We start from the raw sequence: 20,395 nt of genomic DNA, 5'->3' as shown, positions 1-20,395 counted from the left end.
ACTTTGTAATAAGGTAACAATAGGGACTGTTACATTGTTTGTTTGCAAGGAAGTCTGTTGGAAACATGTCCCTTTGCAGAAAAGCAGAAAGAGAATGCAGTCGGCACTACAGATGAAGGAAAGTAACAAAAATGCATTAGCAGCAGAGACAACTGTCCCTGCAAAGAAAGAATAATTTAAACAGGGATGATTGTTTCAGGTCTCTCTGTTCTATGAGATATGTGCAAAATCAAAATAAGAAACCTCAGTCAGTATTGGACCAGTGCTTAAAAGTGAAAGTTCATACACACATCATGACAAAGAAATCAGTGAAATTCTAATCAAAGCAGTGTGAGGACATGTTTAGCACTCCAATAAGCAGCATGAAATTGGAAGATCTGGACAGCTAATTTGTGTGATATCCAAACCTCTAAAAATGTAACTGATATCAACACAAATCCTGAAGATTTTAAAAGAGAAATCGATAGCATGCCCATGCACTCAGCCCAGGGTCCAGACTCCTGGGACTCAAATGTTTATAAAGAAATAAAGAAATGCAAAGTGCCAGTAGTACAAGCACTCTGTGTATTGTAGAGAAAAAGCTTGAACACTGGAAATACCAGACTCGCTCAAATGAGCAGATATAGCTCCCATACGCAAGGGAGGGAGCAAAGCATTAGCTAAGAATTATAGACCAGTTGCACTAGTGTCTCATATGATAAAAAACAAAAAACAAAACCAAATTAGAGAGTGATAAGGAGTCAGCTCTCCAGTTTTAGGGAGACCAATGACCTCTACAACCCAGGCAAACATGGATTTAGAGCAGGAGGATCATACCTTTTTATATCTACTTGACCACTATGACAAAATCACTGATGCATTAGAAGAAAAGCAGAATGCCAATATGGTATACACGAACTTCCAAAAGTATTCAATAAATGTAACCATGGAGTGATAGCCCACAAATTGAGGTCAATTGGAATAATAGATAAAGTAGGGCGATGGATATTCAGTGTTCTGTCAAATAGAACAGAGAGAGTAACAGTCAATCAAATAAAGTAGTCTAAGCACAGTCAAAAGCTCTGTACCTCAGCGTACAGTCCTTACACCACTGATTTTCCTTATTCTCATATCAGATATACACAAAAAAATCACAGCTTCATCATCTTTTGCAAATGAGACAAAATCAGCATAAATCACTTGTACAGAAAACATTGAAAAAATACAAGCTGATATTAATCAAGTTTTCAATTGGCCAACAGAAAATATGTGATGTTTTAACAGTGATAAATTCCAGTTATTTGGGTACATACATAGTAAAAATGAAGATCTTAAATAATATACAGGTTACAAGACACAATCAAATCTATCCATAGTAGGAAAGCAACATGTAAATGATCTGAGAGTTATGATGTCTGAAGACCTAACGTTTAGGGCACATAACCAAACACATTTAGTGTCGGCTAGAAAAATGATAAGATGGCCTCGGGGCAAGCTTGGGAAGTACAGTAGAAGAACTCTTAGAACCCCCTTCCAGGTACAATCCAGGTACTTGATGGTGAAGGTGGAGATTCCTGGGGAGATCAGAGAATTCAGTTTAGAGCTGCTATTTGTATGCTGTATCCATAGCATTTAGGTATCAAGCTGGTTAGAGCCTTGAAAATACAATCCATGTACATACAACTTCCTTGTGATTTAATTAATGTGCTTAATTACTGTATGTAGATATTTGATATAGACTTCTGCTGTTGTAAAGCAAAGTTGTTTGATAAGTAAAACCTCAATGTTTAATGCTAAAATGAATATCAAAGCATTTGATAGTGTTCAATTTGTATGTACAATGAAATTGATGACATTTCAAGTGCTGTTCTGTACAGTACATGTTTTTGACTTTGCTCTTCCAGTCTGTGACATGGTTTGGGTTTGCCACACTGATTATCTGTAAACTGTGCATCAAGAGTGGGCAGGCTTCAAATAATGCATAAGATTTAAAACTAGTGGATACAAGGGGCTCACATCTGCTTCCTCAGGTCTCCAGTAAACCGACACCGTCTTAAACGTGGGCACAACTGCTGGGTGTGAGGGGGCCCTCAGTACTGAGAGAGAGAGATCATGAGTAGTGCACTGCATTGCAGCGTGTGCCCACAGCATCATTTAATAATTAAATAAATAACTGCAATTATTTAACAATGATAGTTCATATAGAAAATTCTGTGAAAAAAACTATGTACAAGGTTCAAGTATCGGTGAACCTATTGCTGGTTACAATATTTGCAGCATAAGGCAGACATCCATAGCATATAGCTCTGGTTTGATGCATCCAGGGAGCCGGTCGGCCAAGCGGACAGCACACTGGACTTGTGATCCTGTGGTCCCGGGTTCGATCCCGGGCGCCGGCGAGAAACAATGGGGAGAGTTTCTTTCACCCCTATGCCCCTGTTACCTAGCAGTAAAATAGGTACCTGGGTGTTAGTCAGCTATCACGGGCTGCTTCCTGAGGGTGGAGGCCTGGCCGAGGACCGGGCCGCGGGGACACTAAAAGCCCCGAAATCATCTCGAGATAACCTCAAGATAACCTGGATCCACTCATCATAAAATGGGACCTCATGTTCCTTTATAAAATAAATTTGTGGAAAAGTAATTCATATTCAGGATTAATGACAAGGATTCTGATGATAACAGCAGTGTTGTGGCTAGAGTTAGCAATGTGCATAGTATTATAGATGCATTTTTACTATGTTAGGTGTTGTTGGCAAGTGACTGGCATGTAGATCTGTGCTGTGCTTGGTTTACGAGATTGCCACATCCACCAAAACTGCTTCGTAGCTCTTTGTGGTGCATAAAAATGAAGATAGTTATATATAAAGTGTGTATACAGTATAATGACAACAGAAAGTGTGTGTTATTATTCAAAGAACATAATATTGTGCACATATTAGTGACATGAATATATCTACATACCTACTGTATGTTCTGCATGTTCTGTGATACAGATATTATTGACAGCCAAATGCATCATTGCACTTGAAAACCTTAGGAAAAGCACTAAATATATGAAGAAAATAATATTACATATATCCAATGCATAGAGTTAGGACGTCATGCAAAATATGTGGGGCTAGGCTGAACTCTGATTACTGGTTACCACATTGTTACACGTAGGTTACACCCACGTGAACTGCTTTGTCGTTCATTCACCAAAAAGCTCCTGATGAATAAAAATTTGGATAGTTATATATAAAATGTGTATAGTGTAATAATAGCAAAAACAGTATTTTTACTATTCTAAGAATATAATATTGTGTGCATATTAGTTACAAATATATTTTATCATTCCAGTGTTCCACATTTTGTTATATACATTTCTCAAACGACACCATATTCAATAATATTACTGCAAAAAATAAGAGAAAACAAATCATTGAAATAAATATGCATAAATATCTTTGGATTAACTCCCACCTGATGCTTGGCCCTAAGTGACCTTCCTGGGATGATTGCTCCATGAATGCTCATGAATCATGATGTCATTGTGAGATTTCACTACTTCACTATGGTGAAAGTTGCATAAATTTGTGTTATTTTTCCTGTGATCAAGGAATATATTTTAATATTATTAAAAGGAATAATGGTTTTATTTTTTTTTTTATTTTGTTCTACATTGTCAAGTATAAATTGGGTGGAGAGCAAAGGTTAAGTATAGTAAATGAGAAATATGTTTTGTTACATTACCTGTTGTGATGCGGGTGCTTTATATTTATAGCCCATGTTGATCATATCGTCATACTTAATGTGCCTTTAATTTATTGTTGTGTAAAGATGACACATTGGAGGGAGAGATAAGATATGAGCTGTACAAGAGAAAAGTGCCAGTAGTATTCTTCTTCTAACCTGCACCTGTAGGAGCAAGACATAGATATTAATTACATTGTGGAAGGAGGAAGTGAAGGAGCTCCTGAGGAAAATGTCACATAGAGCATAAGGGAATGAACCCCACCATAAGGACATGTACACTTGTATCTCATGATTACCTCCCACTAAGGGAACTTCATGGAAGGAACAAGATGTCAAGAAATTAGATAGTTTGAATAACATGCTCCCTTTTTTTTATATAAATTTTGTTCTGGACCATGTTTAAATAAATTTGTTTTAGGTTTGTCAGCATATGATTGATTTTAGTCATTAAGCCATTGTTACTCAAATTTAGATGTGTTTGAAGACGTTAGGTCTTCACATCTAGCAAGGTACAGGTAGTTTGAAAAGTGTATTTTTTATTACATAAATTTTATTGGAGCTCTATAGAAATAGCAATTAAAGTACTGTGCTGATGAACTAAATTTCATTAAGCTACAGTACAGTAGTTAAAATATTGTTTACCTCCAGTCATGAAATTTAGACATTTTAATGGTACATATTATCACTTGATTAATGTTCTTGTTACTTGCAGCTTCTCGCATCAGATATGAAATCACAAATGGCAACATTGGTGGAGCCTTTGCTGTGAAGAACATGACTGGTGCCATTTATGTTGCTGGACCTCTAGACTATGAAACTAGGAAGAGGGTGAGTTCTTTTAGTCTTTGCTTACATGAACATTATTTGTTGGTTAAAAATTAGAATTTTTGTACGTAAGTTTTGTGTGTCTTTTTAATATAAAGTACAGTACAGTAATGTGTTTTAAAAGCTGAATTATGAAAGTTTGAGTTACATTTAATACAGGTAGTTTACACAGCAGGTCATTATTTACCATCATAGAAGTTAACATTAATGTGTTTGTTAAAAATATTTTTAAAACTTAGAGTTTTAATTTAATTTAATTTAATTATTTTAAATTATATTTATTATATTTAATTAGACATCAATAATATAAATTTCAACATTCAAATACTTATCAAACATTAGAGTAATTAAATATAGCATTCTCGGAGTGTGTGGGTCATGAAGTATAAACTAGTTGGTAGTACAGGGTTGGTTTACAAATTTAATACGTTCCTGGAGACGGTTCGTAACCCGAAAATTTGTAAACTGAAGCGAATTCCCCATAAGAAATAATGGGAAATGAATTAATCCATTCCTGACTCCCCCAAAAATTAACTTCAAAGTAAATTTTATACCCATATTCACCCAAATCTTCACTATAAAAGTACGTACATGTTATTACTTACTTTTACTGACGACTCCTGTTGGCATATGGAAGATGGTGAGGAGGGGGGAGGAGGAGAGGTGTTACTATTTGTAAGGGGAATCCCCTTCCATTATAACATCATGCAGTGAGGACTTCTCTGGGGTGCATTCTCAGGCACAATTTGCCTCCATACCACTAGGACCTGCTTCTGGCTCACTGCATGATTTTCTCATTGTTTTTCTTGAAGATTGTTTTTCCCTTTTTTGTAACAGTTGTCTGTAGTGAGACATCACATTGTCATTAAGAAGATCAATGCAATGGCCTGCTAAAGCTTTATCTGGGGGATTCTTTTCAGCAAAACTTTGCAGTTCTTCCCATACTGCACACATTTACTTAATGAGGAAGGGACATCCTCTACTGCCTCCTCCCCTGAAGATTTGTTATACTGCCTAACTAGTTCAATAACACGTGTACCATTTTCATGTTTATGAATGATCTCTTGTTTTTTCCTCTATGGTCATTCTTACATGTGTTTTTGTGCCTTGAACCTTACCGCTGGCTTTCTTAGAACCCATGGCGAGATATATAAGAACAACTTTTATGTTCAAATAGCAAAAAATAAAAAAAAAAATGTAAATTCTTGCAAAGAATTCAGGCAGGATAGTCACTAGGCGGGAGGCACTGGGAAACTGAGATGCAATCGCCGTGCCACCACGCCCTAGGTTGGCTATACACGTATCAACGAACTTGTTTCCCGAGGTAAAGTTCGTAACCCGATTCAAATTTTCCGAAGAAATCGGGCTCTTAACCCGAAAAGTTTGTAAAGAGTCAATAAGCTTTTTAATAAAGCAAGAGTTTATTCATAAACCAAGGTACCACTGTACTGTGTGTGGGTCATGAAGTATAAAGTAGTACTAGAGTACTGTACTACTAAAGTAAAGTAGATGGGATAACTGGTGGTGTCTAGGTCTTACCCATACACCCTCCCTATCTTCCCCTACACATTGCCCCTACCTCTCTCTCTCCACATACACCCCTAGTCATCTTGCCTATTGCTTTAAGTCTTCAATATATAGTGTCTTCATTTCTGCAAATATCTTCACACCATCTACATCCATCTGCCACACTGGCAGATGGATGTAGATGACACACACTTCCCACATCCCACCAACATGCCCTGCCTGTTTCCTCCCAACACACATACACACTTTGCCCATCTCCTCCCAACACACACTCAAGCCCTGCCTGTCTCCTACCAGTGTGTTGTTGAGAGACAAGACATCATCTCTCAAGGCTAATGATAATGCACAATCAATTAGGTTCATCAAAAAATCTTCATTTCAATTTCTACTCGCATCCAGACCATCACCAAAATAATTGACAGATACAACAAGAGAATATTTGACATAGAAAAATATTCTAAAGGGTAGGGCTTCCCAACCTTTTTTGGACTCTTGTATTTTCTAATAGAGTACTTTACTCAAAAGACCTGCGATCCCTTGCCACACTTTCATAATTGAAAAAAAAGAATTGCCTAAACAGAATACAGTGGCACCTCTACTTACAACTGCCCTTACAAATTTTTTGAGTTACGATCTCAATTTCATAGAAAAATGCGACTCGACTTGCTTTCAACTTTCTTCACAAATATCATCACTGACCTCTTTCTTGTAAGTATCCCGCTTATTGACGCTTTCACTGACACAATGGGTACATTTGGAGCTGACATGATACATGGATGTTCCTAGATTTGACGTTACAGTATATCCAACAAAGTCACGGAATGAACACTCGTCTCATGATAAATCAAAACAATGGGAACAATGAGCTCTGAATTTGTGATGTCACAGGGTAGAAGGCACTAGAGTGGTGCATGACATGGTCAGTGGGCAAACTAGGCCCATCTCCCACCCATCCCCACACCACCACCATGGTGGTGCCTGATGATATACCGAACCATTTTATGTGACCCTTGCTCTTCCCGAACGCGGGTATCCGAACCAACCCCAATCAAGAAACGGGTATTTTTGGATACATGGTGTTCACAAAGCACGTGGCCGTCTGTACTAGTACTGTACAGTACTCAGAATTTAGGTTCCATGACCACCAGAAAACATTTCATGACCCCGTTGGGGGAGGGGGGATGCCACCCTCCGGTTGGGACCACCTGCTTTAGAGCATCATCTAAACTGTTTTTGTGATTAATCCTCGAAATACACAAGCCATATTTGAACCACCAATAGGAGTGTTTGATTTTTGCCAAGTCTACCTGTTGTGTATTATATATATATATGTCTTGTAAAATATATTATCCTACCTTCATTAATTTGTAGCTTTACCCAAAACAAGGAACTTGAAGTAGGTGGAAATTATTTAATAGATATGAACACTTGTATATGTGTGTGTGTGTGTGTGTGTTCCTCAAGACCAACTTCATTATCTTTTCAGAATGTAGTTCTTGGAATTGTTCAATTCTTATAACTTTTATGTTCTCTCTCTTGTATTATTCTTTCTTAAATTTTCAGAAAACACTGTTGATAATGTAAGTGAAAGCCTGTCCACAGTTATTGTGTATTTAACATGAATTCTATTTGTCCAGTACGAGCTCAAACTGGTGGCCTCGGACAACCGTAACGAGAACCACACCACAGTTGTCATTCACGTCAAAGACGTGAATGACAATCCACCCATGTTTGATCGGCCTCTGTATGAAACGCAGATCACCGAGGAAGATGACCGCAGCCTGCCTAAAAATATCCTCACGGTCTCTGTCTCTTAGAATCTTTCTCTGGCTTGCTCTATTCCTGCACCACTTACTTATTTGTGACCCTCCTGATTGTATTAGTTTTCTGTGTTTCTTGTTAGAGTCATGAGCATGCTAGATTAGATCTTAAATTATGTCTTTTCCAAATCATTACAGCTGTGTTTTTTTTTTTTAAGCAATGTGACATATGTTAGTATGAATGTCATGCTCATGACTATAACAAATTATAATCTAGGCTTTTTAGACACAACAATTTTATATACTGCTGTTTTTTCCCCCCACAATGTGCATGCCCACAATCCTTCCAAACTCGTTATTTTTTTATCCCTATAATGCACTTTCACATTTTTTTTGCCCCCCCCTTTTATTCCAGTGAGGTGCATGTGCAGGCGATGTGATAGCAGTTTGATTTTACATTGAGTTTTGTTTTACTGCAGTAAGCATGCCAATGAAGTATCATGTTTACTGTTTTTGTTTTCGTTCCCCGGATGCTTGTTTGGTGGTTCAGTACGAACTAAGTCTAGTAGCCACCGATAGTGTCAACGAGGCAACAACCAAAGTAATCATCCACATCGCTGATGTCAATGATCGCCCTCCGGAGTTCGACCGACCAAATTATGAAGCTACTATTGAAGAGGAGCGCAGTGACGGTTTGCCTATACCACTGCTCAAGGTAGACATTTTTTTTTTTTAATAGGGGTGGGGAGAGGAAAAAGCAGAAAGCAGTAATGACGAGTATTGTATAGACAGAATGTGGCCGATTACTATATGTTCCAAGGCTTGATTATGACTTGATTCTGTGATTGTTGCTGTACAGTATTTCAGTTTACCAAGCAACAGGTGTGAATGTTGTTAATTTTTTAACTTCCATATGCAAATCTTAAATATAAGCTTTATGTAAATGCCAAGATCAAACATTTCTCAGTGCAATATTACTTTTTCTTTCCTAAGAAAAGTTGGAAAATCAGTTTTTGTTTACATAAATGTTTACTTGAGCACCAGTCTAAATATTTTAATTTTGCAATGTTTATTTAGTTTTACATTTATTATAACGGTATAAAATCATAATTTAATATTGGTACTGTAACAATATTCAAGTGTACTACAGTTAGCCTCCAAGGTTCATTTCAATGCCAAATTTAGAAGATACTGGATTATGGATTAAAGAAGTTAAGACTGGGTTATGAATTAAGCAAATTAAGTAATTTTAAAGCCAAATTTGCTTACCCAGATATATTTTCTTGAGATTAAGATGGTGGATTCCTAACAATAGAGTGTAGTACTTTAAAATACATTTGCCTACATGAGAGTAGTATACACTTTTGATTTATTAGTGTACAGTACAGTACAGTACTTCTCTACTACAGTCGTCAGCTTGAGTTAATATAAGGAGCCTTTATTTATTTATATACAAGGAGGTACAATGGGTTGAGAAAGTACATATATTGATGATTGAGTGGTACATTCTTGCACAGCCACTAACACACATGTTCTGACTGTAAAATTTACATATTCTCACCAAAATGAAAATTGTACATCATATATCGGGCATACAGGATTAATTTCTAATCCAAAATGTGGATGTTAATAATTTAAACTTGAAAATGTAAATTACTTATTATAGATTGTGGGTGATTACTAAATTACTTGTTGACAGTATTTTATGTATGTAAATGAACCAGGCTAGAGTTGGGACAGTATGTATGTAGGAGGAAGGATTACTTGAAGTTAAAATATATACACTATGTATATATAATATATGTGTGTGATGCTTAACTAATCTTCATGGTTTTGTTGATCGAGAAGCAGCATTATCTAATAGCTTACTTTTATATTTATGAATTATTGAAAACTACCTCTCTCCCAGCACTATTGGTGCTTGAAGGCAGTGAGAATGCTATCAGTGACTCCAAAAAATAACTCTCAGGACCCACCCTAAATGCATGACAATAGCTTAATTCATGTTAGATGTGGCTTCAACTGCATGAGCAATGTTATCCCCACTTAAACATTTTTGTTCCTTAGATTTTAGTTGGAGTTTTTTTTATTTAGTCTTCACTTTTAGTACATATTATTTACATATATGAAAATGTAATATGAATGAAATAATCTTCGTTACAGTTTTACAGTACAACATTTATGTAGGAAATCGTACATACTGATTTGTTTGGATTATAATGATGTTTAGTGAGAAATCTCGCATAATAATGGTAGTCTTGTGATAAAATAATTCCTAATATCTGTATTAATTTTAAACAGGTTACAGCCACAGATGGTGACCGCGACCGTGTACAGGATATTGTATACTTCCTAACAGGTCAGGGTATTTATATGGACAACCCAGATCAGTCTCAGTTTGAGGTGAATCGCACGTCAGGAGAAATCTATGTGAGAAAGGTTAGTAATGTCTAGGTAACATTTTTAGAAAGCTCCCAAATTACTGTATAATGTTTTTGAAAAATGCAGTAATTTCCTGTAATTTCTTTAGAACAAATGTAAGTAGCGTTTATGAATTTGTTAGGCCCTATAAAATAAATAAAATGTAATAAACTGTAAGATTTCAATATGTGATGAAAATCAAGACCTAATACTGTACTGTACATTTCAAAGTTGTCAACATTTTTACCTATAGACTACTCTTAACCTGTACCGCAGTGTTTGGTAAATGTGGCACCTACGTTTACCTCAGTGTTATACGTGGCACCTACGTGTACTTCAGTACTTCAGTAAACCCAGGTCAACATGGATTTCGAGCGGGAAGATCGTGCCTCTCACAGCTAATTGATCACTACGACAAAGTCACTGAGGCATTAGAAGAAAAAAACAGAATGCTGATGTGGTATACACAGACTTCGCAGGCTTTCGATAAATGTGACCATGGAGTGATAGCACACAAAATAAAGTCAATGGAAGTAACCGGTTAACACTATCGCGCACGGCGCATGAGCGCCGCAGACTTTGAGGTCATGGGGCGGATGATGCGGGCGAGCGTGCGGCGACGCCTAAATGTGGATACTCGTTTCAGTTTTCTCACCTTAATTCTCGTGCTACGTCATTCGTTATGGTATAATTCTGTTAGCAATGGAATTGCCTACAGGTGTATATGCATATAATGTCCAAGAGCCCGGCGTGACTCCCCACAGCAAAGCCTAAAGTCAGAGAAGTTACCCGTGAGCGCACAAAATCAGTAAAATGTGTATACTCGTTTCAGTTTTCTCACCTTAATTCTCGTGCTACGTCGTTTGTTTTGATATCATTGTGTTCACAATTAAATTCCCTGCAGGTGTATATGCATATACAGTCCAAAAGCCTGGCGAGATTCCCCGCAGCAAAGCCTCAAGTTACCCGTGAACGAGCACCAATTTGCACACCGCAACCAAATGTGTATACTCGTTCAGTTTGATAACATCAATTTTCGTGTTACATCGCTCGTTTTGGTATCAAATTGTTCGCAATATAAAGGTGCGCATTTTAAAACTAGTCTCATAATAATAGAGCAATAACTGGAATTTTAACAAGTAATTTAACCCTTACACTGCTCAGGGGTCCTTGGGACATTTACACCCCTGTGCGCAAGAAAAAAAAAAATTCAAAATTTTTTTTTCGTCTTCTAAACATGTTAATTTGTGTCCCCTGAGCACGGAAAAAAAAAAAAAAATCGTAGGCGACATGTTTTGGGCGCAATTGACCGAGGAAGTCTGGCAAAAAGTGGGCGTTGACAGAGCGGTCGTCAGACCTGGTCAGCGTCACCCGCACTGACAGATGGGAGTTGCCACAAAGATATTATTACCTAATTGTTTCAATGTCTCCGATTGATTTTTTCTTAGTTTTTTTGCAGTAATATTATTCAATAGTGTGTATTGTAATATATTTATATAATAAAAGTGGTGAATAATCGCTATACTCAAAAGTATGATGTGCATATTAGTGATTCAATTATTATGTTTATAAAACAATAAACAAATAGTTTTGCTGCTATTACACTCTATACACAGGTTATATATAAGTATCTGCATGTTTTGGTCACCATAACGAACCACTAAGTTGGTATTGAGAGTCGAAAAGCAACGAAGAGTTGCCGCCACACACCAGCCAGCCACTCGCTGCCACTCCCTCAACACACGCACTAAACTTTCTTTCCCAGCAATACCATTTGTGGTGTTATTACACTATATACAGACGTTATATATAAGTATGTATATATTTTGTTCACCACAACTGTACAGCTAAGCTGATATAGTTAGTTCAGGCACCAAGAGTCGTCACTATACACAGATGGCGGCTGGCGGCTCCCTCACTCTTTCAAGGTCACACGCACTAAACTTTCTCCCCCAACAATACCTTTTGCAGTGTTATTACCCTATATACACATATTATATATAAATATCTACATGTTTTATGCACCGTAACTGTACACCTAAGCTTGTAGTGCGCCCAAAGAGCATAGTGGCCACCCTCTAAACAGCTAGACAAATCGTGCAGACGACGTCACCTCCGTCACCCATATGGCTCCTCCCAGCATAATCCTTTTGCTGTTTTTTTTTTTTTTTTTTTTTTTTTTTTTTTTTTTTTTTTTTTTTTTTTAGATATATACAAGAGTTGTTACATTCTTGTACAGCCACTAGTACGCGTCGCGTTTCGGGCAAGTCCTTAATCCTATGGTCCCTGGAATACGATCCCCTGCCGCGAAGAATCGTTTTCTCATCCAAGTACACATTTTACTGTTGCGTTAAACAGAGGCTACAGTTAAGGAATTGTGCCCAGTAAATCCTCCCCGGCCAGGATACGAACCCATGACATAGCGCTCGCGGAACGCCAGGCGAGTGTCTTACCACTACACCACGGAGACTGTTATTACACTAATACACACATTATATATAAGTATCTACATTTGTGTTCACCATAGAGAACCACTGAGCTGGTATGGTGAATGCAAACAATAACAGCTAGCCACACAGTCAGTAAACGATGCTGTCTCCCTCCATCTCTCAGCATCACTCCTCCCACAGCGCTAATTATTACAACAATCCTGCTATTATCACAACCCTGGTTATTTATATCACAGTCATGGGTCATCTGTAATATTGTCATCGCTAAATAATAACAATTATATATTTATTTTCACATTTTTCGGCAATGCTGTGGTCACAAGCTGAACCGCAATGCTGTTCGCTCATGCTGCGTGCGCCGGCCTTGGTTGCTCCAACAGTATTGTGCCTCTCACACCTGAGAATATTACCCACGATTTTTTTTTTAAATGGCATCTGTTTACAAGAGCCCTGAGGAAGCTACTGTGAACCCCGCGTAGCCGCAGGCCATTTGAATGAGGCCTGGCACCCTATGGCGTATATATACGCCATGCGCACAATGGGACATGTTACTCAGGGCGTATATATACGCCATGCGCAGTTTAAGGGTTAATTTTGGATGCTCATCATCACAATTATTTATATCTTTCCAGTGTTCTGACATCAATTTTCATGTTACGTCGCTCGTTTTAGTATCAAATTGTTCGCAATCTAAAGGCGCGCATTCTAAAACTAGTCCCATAATAATAGCACAATAAATCGAATTTTAACAAATATTTTACAATTTAAAATTTAGACCCAAAAACGTATTTATAATCTTTCAAGTGTTTTAACGTCAAGTTTCGTGTTACATCTTTCATTTTGGTATCAAATTGTGCGCACTCTAAAGGCGCTTATTTTGAAACTATCCCAAGGTTGATCGCATAACAAATGAATTTTATACAAATATTTTTGTAGTGGACGCGAGTCCTGTCCACGGCTAGGACTCAAGAGAAAAAAATGGACATGATCAGTGTCCAAAGCGAGTGATACTGTTAAGTAGGATGCTGGACACTCGGTTTTCTGTCAAACAGGACACCACGAGTAACAGTCAATCATATAAAAATAAAGTCCAAGCACAGTTAAAAAGCTCTGTACCTCAGGGTACAGTCCTTGCACCACTACTTTTCCTTATTTTCATATCAGATATAGACAAAAATACAAGTCACAGCTTCATATCATCCTTTGCAAATGACACAAAAATCAGCATGAAAATTACCTTTGCTGAAGACATTTAAAAGCTACAAACAGATATTAATAAAGTTTTTGACTGGGCAGGAGAAAATAACTATGATGTTTAATAGTGATAAATTCCAGGTACTCGGGTACAGTAAAAATGAGAACCTTAGACATAATGTAGGGTACAAAACACAATCAAATCTCCCTATAGTAGGAAAACATCATGTAAAAGATTTGGGAATAATGATGTCTGACGACCTAACGTTTAGGGAGCATAACCAAGCAAATTTTATGTCAAGAAAAATGATAGGATGGATTACAAGAACTTTCAAATCCAGGGATCCAGCACCTCGCCCGATCAGGGAATGAGGATATGGTGCCAGGAAGTCCTTCATGATCAACATGCTTCTTGCACATCTCTCCACCAGCTCTCAAGTTGTACAGTTTGTTGCCTGTGTATGTCAAGTTTAGTTGAGTGTTGAGCAGATGCTTATGCATGTGCCACTAACTTCAAATTGCACGGGCCGACCTGCAAGGTGTGCTGTGACCTTGAAAATAATGAGAAATAAATAAATAAATAATCGAAATAAATAAATAATGATTCAGAGGGGTAAAATCATGCCTGGCAAACTTTATTGCATTCTGAGAGCAGCAAAATATGCTGAGAAGAGTGGCCTTAGTTATTGTAGCTTGTGATAAAGCTTTAGATGCTGTTACTCACAAGTGGCATCTAAGATAGTGAGACGAGAATTTATAACAAGGTAGACACTGAACTCGGCAAAAGAGTTCAAAGGGTTGTACTCAGAGAGGATAGTCAAACTTTAATGAGTGTATAGCATGATCTTACAGAGCTCTGTCTTAGAACTGTTGCTTTTCTTAATCTATGCAAATGATGTATCAGAATAAGCAAGCCCATTCATGGTTAATGTTTGGAGATAATGCAAAGCTAATGAGCATAGTAAAAATTGAGGCAGACTGTAAGAGGGTTGCTGGAGGACATTGACATACTTTAAGGGTAGTTAGACAGATGGCTCTTAACCATTTGTGAGGAACAGCATCTCAACAAAGGAAAATGTCAAGTGAATTTTGGAGGCTAGGCAAAATGTAATAGGTAAGATTTGCCCATAAGGATGATGTTAAATGGAGTGAAGCAAATGACAGAAATACTTAGCAATGCCAGGAAATTGCAAAATGATAAGGAGAGGAACTATGGTCATTAAGATGAGATCTTGCAAAAGTGGATGGAGAGAAGCTGAAACTGAGACTTGACAAATCAAAATTTTTAAATGAGGATAAGAATGAAGAATTTTTGTTTTCAACAAGGTGATAGGAATTGGGTGGCCGGTGAGATGGTACATGAAAAAATCCAATAAACTTGTTAGAGGAAAGACAGGTGAAGGACAAAGGTGGAGTGAATATCTTCCTAAAAATGGCATACTGTACTAACATTGATGGGTTAAAGTAATAAATACTGCAATTAAATGATATGATACAGTTTAAGATGCCAGATATTGTTACACTAGCAGAGACAACACTGGAAGACAAAATATTAAGTGCCACATAGCCCCCACAGTATTCAAGAGGGGCTACACCATTTGGAGACAAGATGGAAAAATTAGAAAAAGGTGGAAGAGTTGCTGTCTCGGTGAAGAAGTGAACGCTTCTTACCAATTTTAAGAAGCATAAAAGTGAATTTATGCATGCCGTATATGTAAAAAGTGGCAAAGATGCAGAACGCTAGGAGGTAGGGCATAATGAGCTAGATCTCATTCCCTCATAGTTTGTGATAGGTAAGCACTACCATCATTATCACTATTATCATTACCACCACCATATCGATGATTACCATCACTATTGTTACTAACACAACCACCATGACCATCGACACTACCATCATCACTCATGGTACCTTTCATATCCTTACAGCAACCTGTGCTCATTATACCGGCCTAAACTAATTGTATTTCCTGTAATGTATTACAGTATTCTGTACCCATTACTCCACTGTTCACATATATTCTGGGAATCAGTGTCTTGGGATACCTCTCTTTATCAGCTATGCTCAAAATATGTTCATGCTTCATTGGATCTACTTTATTTTCCATTGTTATTGTGGTAATAAAAAAGCATTTGTTTAGTGCATTTATATTTTTAACATGTGTGATTCTGTGATTTCATCAGTGTGATTTTAATTGCTCATTGGTAATTGTCTTACAGCCCCTCGATCGTGATCATCCTAAAGGTCGGCCAACGTGGAGATTTACTGTGTTTGCCCAGGATGAAGGTGGCACTGGCCTGGTTGGTTATGCTGATGTGCAAGTCAACCTCAAGGACATCAACGACAATGCCCCTATTTTCCCCCAAGTACGCACACTAGTTTTGCTCATGAAGGAATGAGAACATGTTAATGCAAACAAACTTAATTTGCTGTAAAAGCTTGGTACAGTACTGAATATTTTATGCATTCTAAGCATTCAATTATGATTCCTTTGCAGATGGTATACTTTGGAAATGTGACAGAAAATGGGACACAAGGAATGGTGGTTATGACAATGACAGCAGAAGATTATGATGATGCAAATGAGGGTACCAATGCTAAACTAACCTATTCCATTGAGAAGAATGTCATTGATGAAAATACAGCGACACCAATCTTTGAGATTGAACCAGACACCGGGGTAATAAAGACTGCCGTTTGCTGCCTGGATAGAGAAAAGACGCCAGATTACTCCATACAAGTGGTTGCTGTTGATGGGGGTGGATTAAAAGGTGAGGTATTTTTGTATATAAAGTATATATAGATATATTTATAAGAGATAATTGTATTTCTTCTGTAACTGTTTTCATTTCATATTTACTAATAGTCGAGATTTGCTCTAGTATCTATGTCTGTGATGCCCTTGTCCCCTTTGAGTTGAGAGGTGAGGCTTCCCTCAGGTTGAATGTTGCTCAGACACTGCTGCTGTTTTCTTCAAATATGAGAGAAGATTTGAAGGAATTCTTGAACTAAATGTATTAGCATATTACACACTGGTTTGTTTCATAAGTGAATCAGTCGCCTCGTGGTTGAGTATGGAAGCAAGAAGGGACGGGAAAAACACTGTAAAAGACAGACTGGCAACTCGGTTAGATTCTGTCAGTGGTGTATTAAAGAAAAATAATATTTGTCTTTTGAACATCATGATGATCTTAATAATATAACACTGAATATAGAAACAGTAAAGTTGTGAATAATTTGAACATTGTGGAAATGATTATTAACCCTTATACTGCACAAAATGTCATATGATGTGTGACATTGAGCTCAGTTTTTTAAATTTTCTGAAACTTTCAAATTTTTTGTGCATATTCTACTAGGCAAATGCTCCAACTTTGTCTAAATGATACCAGTGTAACTTGAAAAGCAAGAAAATAAAAAATAATTATAAAATTGAATATTGAAAACTTCAGATTTTGAAATCAGCTGCAAAAATATAAAATATCACCAACTGTTTATTTGGCATTATTATGCTCTCAGAATAGCATATGATCCTCACTTTCATATATTTAGAATATAGGATTTCAGTATAGTTTACTGTAAAAAAGAATTGTCAATATGGCATTTGAAATATGCTCAAATTTAGACAACAAAAATGCATAACTCCAAACGTTTAGAGTTTATGAAGAAACAATTCTATAGGGATTGTAGAACAGACAGCTGTGCACACTACTAGTATATGTAAAAATGGTGAGAATCGGTCAGAAACTAGATTTTTGGAAACTGAAGTAAGTTGAAATTCTAGTTATAGATATAATTGAAGCTGAAGTTATCGACAATGAATAAGGCAGTTCTAATTCATGAATTTACTTGTATGTTGTAATAAACATTGTTTGGCATTCGTACTCAAATATGTGAAAGTTGTAGGTCACTATGTGTTAAAGTCAAGAAAAAATAACTCCCACAAAAAACTAAATATAGGGATAATTATAATGATTTAGGGTATATATGTAGGGTATACTTTATGTAAGTCAAAAAGCCCTAATCTGGTCCCTAATCATCAAAATAATCTAAAGAAACAAGGTAAATAAGAGTTTGAAATCTGTGAAAAAAATCTGCCCAAAAAATATTCAGTCCCAAGTTCTGAGAGTTGGCTGATTTATTTGTTGACCAATTTAATTCTGTCTTCACATAGTTAGGTACAGAAATGCATTCGCCAGGATGTATAGGTTAAAACAAATTCAAATAATAAACAAAGGAGGAAAAAACCTAAAATCCTAAAAAAAAAATTTTTTGGACATTGTTGAACGTAACTGATAATAATATTGGGCAATGTATTTATATGATATATAGCAAAAGAGAGCATAATAACATACGTACTCATTATTATCTGTGTTATTATGTATTACTCACCAATGCTATAAAGGCACCAGCTGTATATCCATTTTGTGGATACATCTTTCTACAATTCTTCTTCTTTGTGCATCGAACAGGTGCTTGCATCTCTATATTATTGCATTATCCATCAGTTCCAGTTAATGGGAGCTGTTCTCCTTATCAACAAAACATTCTTTTTCTGAGGGGAGTCCCTTCGGCTCCCTGGAGCTTATCCAGGCTGATATGCTAATCAGCAATGTCAGGCTTTGGCATCACTCATGTGTATGGAGTTCTGTGGGCCTACCGGGGACCACGAGCCAGAACCTGGCCCCCTCAGAGAGGCATGGGGAGCAATGGCCTATAGAAACCCCCGTGTGGTTGAAAGCATTCTTTGTCTGACATTGACCGGGTCAGGCACCCCAGAAAGGTAAGCATCCCAAAACAAACCCCTATTCTGGTGAAAATTGCTACGAAAAGCCGAACAAGTGCATAGAACTCCCCAAAAAGATACGAGCAAACAAGCATGACGTCACACGTCGCCATGCCGCTGTCTGCGCAGCTTCCCCCTCCTGGGAGGGGGAAGGGGGAGCCCCAGACCCCCACCCGGCTATCCACCCTTCAGTTCTGAGGCTGATGCTATGGGCAGCGGTTGTGTGCTCCGGCTCCAGCGGTTGTTTCAGCACTGTACCTAGAGTGTGGTGACTGTCTTCTAGGTGGTGCGTGAGCCGAGAGTGATTCCCCAGTACTCGGGCTGCATGTGCCTATGGTTTCCTTCCCTAGGTGCCCTGTAAGTACTGCCCTTGGGGCTTGGGGCTACCTTCCCCAAGTTCCTTGGGTTCTGCCTTTGCTAGGCCATTTACTGCTTGGTTTTCAGCAGGCCTTATTCGCCTTAGGGTGAGGGGTAGTTTTGCGCTGGTAGGGGTGCAGGGCACTGTGCAGCTTGTTTTCACCAATCATAGCAGCTGGCTCTGTTCCGCCTAGGTACACTGTCCTCTTGCGGGGTTTCATGATCACCACGTTCTTGTACATGATCATGTTAACCCCCCCCCCCAAACTCTTCTGTCTTCCAGCGACATGAGGTTTAATTCCCGTAGTCTCTCCTCGTAGGTCATACCTCTCAGCCCAGGTACTAGTCTGGTGGCAAACCTTTGAACCTTTTCCAGTTTAGTCTTATGCTTGACTAGATATGGACTTCATGCTGGGGCTTCATACTCCAGGATTGGTCTGACATAGGTGGTATACAAAGTTCTGAATGATTCCTTACTCAAGTGTCTAAATGCCGTTCTTATGTTAGCCAATCTGGCATATGCTGCTGATGTTATCCTTTTGATATGGGCTTCAGGGTCTGGCATGATATCAGCCCCCCCAAATCTTTCTCTCTCTCTGACTCTTGAAGAATTTCATCTCCCAAATGATACCTTGTAACTGGCCTCCTGCTCTCTATACCTATCTTCATTAGCTGAAGGCTGGCCACCAAGCCACCAAGGCTGGCTTGGTGGCTTGCTGGCTCACTTGGTACTGAGGCTTTCACTCCCGGGAATGTTGCCCACGATTTAAAAAAAAAAAATGCCGTCTGTTTACAGGAGCACTAAGGGAGCCCTGTGTATCCGTGGGCCATTTAAATCTTGCGGGTACTCCAAAACGTCATATGAAGGGGGTGCGCACTTTTACGTCAGTTACTCAACACGTCATATGAAGTGTTGTGCAGTTTAAGTGTTAAATGAGACCTGAAAAATCTATGGCAATCAAATGTGAGCAAAATTGCAGGCATAACACTAATGTTTTGGCCCATGATGAGGTAAAGCAAAAGTAAGGGTTGGTAGCCTGAGGTAGCAGCCATGTGGCTAACTAGCAATTAGTGGGGCAATACTTAGCAATCTCTTTAAGACAGAGTATCACTTCGAAGAAAACTCTCCCTTCTCTCATTTATGGTCAAGCAAGAGAAACAGGGAATTGATTGTGAACAGCACTATACGTACACCTAATCTCATGAAACAGTGGAGTTCTGTTGTGGAGGATTTGCTCAAGTTTGTTGGTGCTTACCTAGTTATATCTTTAAGTATAGCGATCTAGGCCCCTCATATGGCATATTGAAGTAGTCATTATGGAACAGATAGGCAGCATAGGCAAATGTATTGTCTGTGAAT

At 38.0% G+C, this 20,395-nt stretch overlaps 1 protein-coding gene across 9 annotated transcripts in view; it reads left to right on the top strand.

Annotated features, from left to right (window-relative positions):
- CadN (neural cadherin) overlaps positions 1-20,395 on the top strand; it is a 724,585-nt gene that overhangs the window by 681,528 nt on the left and 22,662 nt on the right. For 7 of the 9 annotated variants that reach the window (XM_069324325.1, XM_069324337.1, XM_069324352.1 and 4 more), the window contains 5 exons: positions 4,427-4,542; positions 8,377-8,541; positions 10,128-10,265; positions 16,112-16,258; positions 16,390-16,663. In XM_069324325.1, the coding sequence (XP_069180426.1) occupies positions 4,427-4,542; positions 8,377-8,541; positions 10,128-10,265; positions 16,112-16,258; positions 16,390-16,663 (840 nt within the window). Of the gene's footprint in view, positions 1-4,426; positions 4,543-7,703; positions 7,869-8,376; positions 8,542-10,127; positions 10,266-16,111; positions 16,259-16,389; positions 16,664-20,395 lie in introns of all 9 variants that reach the window. The other 2 variants (XM_069324357.1, XM_069324329.1) reach the window with 1 other exon arrangement.

This window comes from Procambarus clarkii, chromosome 2 (genome assembly GCF_040958095.1).
Source record: "Procambarus clarkii isolate CNS0578487 chromosome 2, FALCON_Pclarkii_2.0, whole genome shotgun sequence".
Taxonomy (NCBI): domain Eukaryota; kingdom Metazoa; phylum Arthropoda; class Malacostraca; order Decapoda; family Cambaridae; genus Procambarus; species Procambarus clarkii.
Note: the sequence above shows the minus strand (reverse complement) of the source record. Positions and strands in the feature narration are given on the sequence as shown.